Genomic DNA, 7,334 nt, shown 5'->3' on the forward strand with positions numbered 1-7,334 from the left:
CTAACTTCATCCCGATTAAATGAGATTTTTCTTGAGAGCAGGGATTATAATGGCCAACTAAAACCTAGTTTTAACTTATGAAGAAAACTGCTTACTGTACACTGGTGTAAAAGCATTCAAGTCCCAGGCCAGAGCTGAAAAACGCCAAATTAAACTGAAAAAGTTTAATATTTAATAACTTAAGTTTTTATTTAATTTGTGTAGGACTTATTTTAATCATAGTGAACTCAAAACCAGTCCTGTGAGACTGCTAATGAGCTCTTCCACACCATGAACGGCTGCAGCAGAACGTCTGCATATTGAAAGTCTTTTGTTGCGTCAGGTTCGATCCTGGGCCACTCAGAGAGCCACCAGTGTGTTCAGTACACCCACAACCCGTCGTCGTCCGTCCCGACGGTGGTGACCTGCTCCGGGGAGGAGGACAAGCGGCAGCACTGCTTCTCCACCTGGAAGAACGCCTCCGGAGAGGTGAAGCTGATCCAGCAGGGCTGCTGGCTGGACCACCCCAGCTGCTACAGGTGAGGAGCTCAGGGGGAAAACTGTTTGTGCTCCTACGATTGGTTATTAAATAAAAGAACATCCGAACACAGGCAGGGATTCTTTAATGTGGCAGGAATCTGAATAGCTTTGGGTTTATCTGTGTGTTTACTGTGCAATCTGCCTGTCTAACATTATTTGTGTGATTTAATAAGTTAACCGTAACATGGTGGTTGGTGAGCTTCCTTCACATCCTGTTGAACCAGTTTATTAGCGTCTGTAGTGTCGGTGAGTTCACATCTTTCTGCCTGTTGAATAATAATGAAAGCTGTGTACTACTTTAGTTTTTATGAGGACAAACATCAGTGTTTCCATAGAATTATTGTGCAACATCTCCCATCCCTTCGGGGTGAATTTTAGTTCACTTTGTCTTTATATTGATTAAGATCACAACAGAAGCCATTCGAGGTTTATTAAACGAACAAAACAGTTTTGTGTTGCATCTCCTGTTTTACACAACGGCCTTGATGCTCCAGATCTGAGCTGAGAACAGCTGGTGTAGATGGATTCCTGTTTGAAATGTTAAAATGTTCAGTTTCAAAACCAAACGGTTTTCAATCACCCAAAACTTCCAGGTTAAAGTTTCTTTTATTAAAATATAAGAAAGGGATTCCCTGACTGCTCCCATATATGGCAAATCATGTTAGTATTTAATGTCCTTGTGAAAATGAACATTTCAGATGTGAAACATAACTTCCTTCCTTTTTTTTTCCACAGTCAACAGATAATTCTGACTAAAACAAATATTGAGTAAAGCTATGCTATTTGTTAAATCACATTCATCATATCGGCATCAATGTTTGTATAGAACTGCTTGCATACAATATTTGGCAGATTATTATATTTAAAGCACCATGCATGCTATTTCTGCATGCCTGTAGTATTTTTGGTCTGTTGGGTGGATCTGACTTCCTTCACTTAATGTATATTTTTATCATGCTGAAGCATTGAGTGGTGTGGACATTGCAATATTTATCAGTAGTAAATTAATTGTATTATTTCCTGATTTACTTTTTATTTTGTAACTCTTGATATCTTGAAAGCCTGTGAAGCTGCTGATGTCTTTAATTGCATTTATTATGGTTTATTCTACATTGGTTACATTTATTCATATCTGAAAAGTGAATTTTTTTGGTTGTGTGAAACCACTGTGATTATAATGCCTGACAAATGATTCTTCAGGAGAAATAGAAATCATAATGAAAAACATTCTCACTAGAGTTCAGCTAGAGATGTTTTCACTCTGATTGGTCAGCTGATCACTGCGTTCACATGGTGATGATGATGTGTCTCTGTTCTTCGTCCTCCACCAGGAGTGAGTGTGTGGACATGGGGGAAGCCCCTGGAGTCTTCTTCTGTTGCTGTGATGTCAGTTTGTGTAACATAAAGTTCTCCCACCGACCCAACGTCAGCATGGCCCCAACAACACGTAAGAGATACCTGTTTACCGGCCATGCCCTTACCTCCTGTTCATCAGACCTATAACTTTACTGATTGTGTCAGTAATTCAGATGTAGAAACTCTGTATAGATCAGGCCTGTATTGTTTTGAAACTGTAGGGTAGATCGTTCTGCCTCTAGACCTGCAGTTTACTTAGACTCATATTTTATTAAGATATGATGTTGATTGGTGTCTAAATAATCTCTTGTTGACGTCAATATCTTTCCTACTTTTAGAAATAAACTAATGATATCATCATTACACCGATATGTAATGACGATGTCAGCCAGCTGACATCATAATTCTTGGGTTATGACATCATCCGGATATTGCAATAGTCCCGTGATGTCATAATTATTGCATAACGTCCAAATCCAGATGATGTCATCATTGTTACCCTGATGACTTCATGGTAACATGATAGCATCCAAGTATGTTGTAATAAGAAATGAATCAGTTAAAAATAAGCTTGATGATTTTCATTCTGATTATTGTTTGAAGAGAAAGTTAGTTGCGTCTTTATATATAATTTAATTAATGGTTCTAGTTGTATTGCATTCAGTGGTTTGTGGTTGTTTTATTTTGGACATTTAAAATATGTTACTGTGTTCTTTACAAAATTAAAGTTTTTTTGAGAAGGTGAACTTGCATTATTATACATAATAATAATAATGCAATGAAGTTGCATCAAATAATAATGTAATTGCGATAAAGTTATTTATTGCAATAACTCCTGGGACAATTTCTAGTCCAGCAGAATTTATCACGACATTCCTGATGACATCATCAGTTCTTCCTGGTTAACAACTTCATCACACCTGGTTATTCTCATTTGGTTATATTGCGTCTGATATTTTTGCCTCTTGTGTTCATTTCCCATCATCCTCTTTGTATTTTTCCATAGCAACCAGTGCCCCGCCCAAGCAGCCGGTAGAGCCTCTGATTTTCTCCATGGTGCCCAGCCTGGCCGTCAGCGGCGCGGTGCTGCTCTCCTTCTGGATGTACCGACGCCACAGACGGCCGTACCCGCCGGTCCTGCTGCCCACACAGGTGAGTCCACCTGGTTCTGGTCCCATGAGCGAAACGGTTCAGCTGCAGTTTGATCTCTTATTTATGGTATTTTATATGAAAAAAAACAAACAAAAACAGTTGACAGGTTCTGTCTTTTCTTTTCTGTTGCTCCAAACTGATCTTACTGGCACAGACTGAGTCTAAACAGTTCAGCTCAAACCTTCTGTGATTGTGTCCGGTGTTGCCATGGGAACCCTGGGAAATTAGTTCCATCTGACAAAGTTATCTGAACATTGTGTGATGGGCTGAGTCCAAACACTGCAGGGTTCTCCACTCCACATAAGTGCCAGATCCTGACTTTTAGTTTCCGAGTCCTCTCTGTTCAGACAGTAACGGAGACGCAGCTCATCAGAAACGCTCATCATCTTCTAACCCTTCTGGATCAGGACTCTGATCGTTTATTCATGTCAAACGATGGCAGACGTTTGAGGTGGTGTCAGTCGGACATTTTTGTACCCTGTGAATAAACTTGTGGCCAAGGGAGTCAGCAGCTCAGCGCTGTTGGTGGCGACTGACAGCAGATCTCAGATCAGCTCTGACTGTGACCTCCTGTTTGTGTTTATGCCTCAGAACGTCTTCCACATTCTGATGGAGGTAAGAGCTGCCCCCATCCCTCCCTTCCTCCCTCTGTGTGTTCAAACACTGATCACTGTGATGCTGCCTGTGCTTGTCTCACACTGATGATGTCCACTGAGGAAGAGGAGGATGATGATGGTGCATGGAGATCTGTTTGGTTCTGATTCTGCAGAAAACGACTCAGATCTGATGGATCCCATTTCACCCAGAACCTCCTGTTTCTGTTTTCCTGTAGGACCCTGGTCCGACGCCCCCCTCCCCCGTCTTAGGTCACAGGCCTGTGCAGCTGCTGGAGGTCAAAGCTAGGGGGCGCTTTGGCTGTGTGTGGAAGGCTCAGCTGCTCAGTGAACAAGTAGCTGTCAAGGTCTTCCCCATCCAGGTGAGTCTGTTCCATCAGTTCAGGATTTAAAGTCATTAAATTTAAAGCCTTTAATCGACAAACTTCCAGGAAACTGCAAAACAGCTGAAACACTGAGTTTGTGTAAATCAAAAACATGAATAGTGGCTTTTAGAACCATATGGATGATGGCACTCGACAAAATGTAATGTTTACTAATTTCACAATTGGTAACGGTATGATTTTTTAATGAATTGCTTTGTTGCTGAAAATGACATTAAAAACAAAATTTGAATCTCAGTGGCAATAAATTTTACTAGTTTTCAAAACAAGATGCATGCATGCAATCTGGGGGCCATAAATCAGCTTTAGATAAAGAAAATGGTTAAGTTTGTCCAGTTGTTTTTTCCTCTGGTATTTCATTCTCATCCAATAAAAACCTTTATTGGATGGCCAGATTCAGAAATAGCCAAATGTTTCACATGTGGAAATGATAAATCTGGCTACATTTTAATAAGAAAAAGGGAGAGGGAGAAAAGAGGCTTGAAAGATGATCTGCCAAAGGAAGCTGATGAGTTAGCTGATCATGCTGAAAATGAATCCAGCCCAATAATGGAGGGACAAAAGCAATGTCCCATTGCTTTTGCAGTTCTAACTGCAAACATTTCTTTGCAGTTAGAACTGCAAAGAAATGTTTTCAAACTAAGCCACATGACGTAATCTGTTGTTGAAACGACACAAAATGTGTAATAGTTTATGATTTTACTGCCAGTGGCTTAAAATAGTATTTTTAAAAACACTTGTTCACTTTATGCATTCACTGTCGATGGCGTTATGAATGAGAAAAATGGCAATAAATTTAATTTACTGACTTCTGCAGAATCCCTGGAGTTCCAAGAGACTGATCAAAACGCCCCAAACACATTTTACTTTACTAAATGTTTCCAGTACTGTCTGTATCAGAGTTGCTTTATTTAATGTCGAGTTTTCCATCTGTGTGTTCAGGAACGTCAGTCGTGGCAGACGGAGTACGAGATCTACAGCCTGAGTGGGATGAGGCACGAAAACCTGCTGCAGTTCATCGGAGCAGAGAAGAGAGGCTGCAACGCCGAGCTGGAGCTCTGGCTCATTACTGCCTACCATGACAAGGTGAAACAGTGACCCCTGCTGGGCTTCTATGGTACTACAACACCTTAAGACAGAGGATGGACCTCTGCTGGTGATGCAGGGTATTGCAGCAAATAAAATATAGACCATCAAGCTATATGCACAGAACAATGACCTCTGCTGGATACAGAAGAAAGTGCAACAAACATAAAAAGATGTACCTGCAAGTAATGCGGAGAATCTCAACCAGAAACGCATAATTTCTACAAAAATATGTAATTTTCTCCAATAGATGTTAGTGTTTGTATGACTCATTAATTGGTTAAACTCTTGTGCTAAACAAACCCTAACCCTACATAAGACACAAACAGAATAGTGCCATTTTTTAAAATGTAAAATAATTTTAGATTTCGATTTAAACAAGACATGCAAGTTTCTTGTTGGAAGTTTTGTTGAATTAACACACAATGACCTCTGCTGGACAGTCAAAGAAGTGCAGCGTAAACATTGACTTGCACCTTCAGAACCATTAATCCTGAAAATGACATTTATTTAATTTTTACTGCTGCAAAAGTGTAAAACCTGCACTTATTTTAGTGATCAAACTAATATTCCAACACAGCCATGTAACGGTATCCTTCCTGTCCGTCCTGTGTCCTCAGGGCTCAGTGTGCGACTACCTGAAAGCCAACGTCCTCTCCTGGTCTGAGCTCTGTCTCATCGCTCAGACGATGTCCCGAGGTCTGGCCTACCTGCATAAGGACGTACCTGGACACAAACCTTCCATTGCTCACAGGTAAGACGTCACATCCAGGTACGGAGGTTAAACCACAGGCAGACAGAAGGTTTTCAGTCGTCTTGTTCTTTCAGGGACTTTAAAACGAAGAACATCCTCCTGAAGTCTGACCTGACGGCCTGCATCGCTGACTTCGGCCTCGCTCTGAGATTTGAGGCTGGGAAATTTTCGGCAGCGAATCACAGACACGTGAGTCCTCCAGCGAAAAGTTCTGATCTGTAATCTCCTCTAAAGGGCTGTTGCTAGGTAACCTGCAGCTGGCCTCACTATTCTGGTGGCTGATGGGTGAAACATCTAGTTATTCAGAAGTGGGACTAGAATGATTTATCAATTATTGAAATAATTGTCAACTTGGTTAGTAATCGATTCATTCTTAATTGGACTATACAGACTCAAAAAGAGTCAATTTGCTGAAAGAACAACATGGTTAGTCAAAACTGTACAGAATGTATATACTTTTGTTCCACTAAAGTTTATTTTTCTGTGTATTTCTAATATTGTAGAGAATACGCTTAAAAAGAAAAGTCTGTAGAATGTGCCATTTCTCGAATAGTCGATAAACAATCAAATTAGGCATCAGTGTCAATGATTCTTGAGCTTTAGCTCTACTTTAAAGTTCTTTTAGATCAGTTTTATTAATAAAAAACAACCTTTTTTGTGTAATCTCTCTATCTATGTCCCTGTCCAGGTGGGGACCCGGCGCTACATGGCCCCTGAGGTCCTGGAAGGGGCCATTAACTTCCAGAGAGACGTCTTCCTGAGGATAGACATGTACGCTGTGGGCCTGGTGCTGTGGGAGCTCGCCTCACGCTGCAAGGCTGCTGACGGTAACAAACACGACCCGACTTGTCGGGCTGGATCATTAAAATAGTGGAGGAGTTTAACAACTGTGTGATAAACTGTGTGGTTCACACGTTTATCAGAACCAAACAGTCTGGGAGCTGAGCTCTGTCCAAAACACACCAAGTCTGGGTTCAGTCTGGACAAGTTCAGCTCAGGCAGAGTGGCTGCTCATTCTTAAGAAGCCTTAAATTCATATAAATAAAATTAAGGCCTTAAAATGTCTTTAATTCATTTTTAAAAAGTTAGTTGGCCTGTAATATGTTAATCACAGGTCTTAGATTTTCTCCTGACAGGATTGTTGAATCTTGTTTATTCTGAGAGGTTTTTTTCTCTGCAGACCTTTTTATCATGTAAAAGTTTGAGTCTCAGTCAAACATCTTCATTGTGTTCTGTGACTTGAGGCCACCACTAACATCCTGCTCATATCCGGTTCTGCTCCATGTCCAGGTCCGGTGGATGAGTACATGCTGCCGTTTGAGGAGGAGGTGGGCCAGCACCCGTCTTTGGAGGACATGCAGGAGGTGGTGGTCTTCAAGAAGCTGAGGCCCACCTTGAGGGAGTGTTGGCAGAAACATGCAGTGAGTCAAACTACACTACCCAGCATGCACCACTGTCTTAAAAACTGAA

The 7,334-nt window shown here is 41.0% G+C and overlaps 1 protein-coding gene across 2 annotated transcripts in view; it reads left to right on the plus strand.

Moving 5' to 3' along the window:
- The window catches only part of acvr2aa (activin A receptor type 2Aa), a 12,550-nt gene that overhangs the window by 3,336 nt on the left and 1,880 nt on the right, over window positions 1-7,334 (plus strand). The window contains exons 2-11 of one of the 2 annotated variants that reach the window (XM_016660851.1): window positions 323-518; window positions 1,851-1,966; window positions 2,882-3,027; window positions 3,619-3,642; window positions 3,860-4,003; window positions 4,967-5,110; window positions 5,731-5,864; window positions 5,939-6,053; window positions 6,553-6,691; window positions 7,155-7,285. In XM_016660851.1, the coding sequence (XP_016516337.1) occupies window positions 323-518; window positions 1,851-1,966; window positions 2,882-3,027; window positions 3,619-3,642; window positions 3,860-4,003; window positions 4,967-5,110; window positions 5,731-5,864; window positions 5,939-6,053; window positions 6,553-6,691; window positions 7,155-7,285 (1,289 nt within the window). The remainder of the gene's footprint in view (window positions 1-322; window positions 519-1,850; window positions 1,967-2,881; window positions 3,028-3,618; window positions 3,643-3,859; window positions 4,004-4,966; window positions 5,111-5,730; window positions 5,865-5,938; window positions 6,054-6,552; window positions 6,692-7,154; window positions 7,286-7,334) is intronic. The other variant, XM_007572419.2, reaches the window with a different exon arrangement.

Source organism: Poecilia formosa, unplaced genomic scaffold (genome assembly GCF_000485575.1).
Source record: "Poecilia formosa unplaced genomic scaffold, Poecilia_formosa-5.1.2 Scaffold300, whole genome shotgun sequence".
NCBI lineage: Eukaryota > Metazoa > Chordata > Actinopteri > Cyprinodontiformes > Poeciliidae > Poecilia > Poecilia formosa.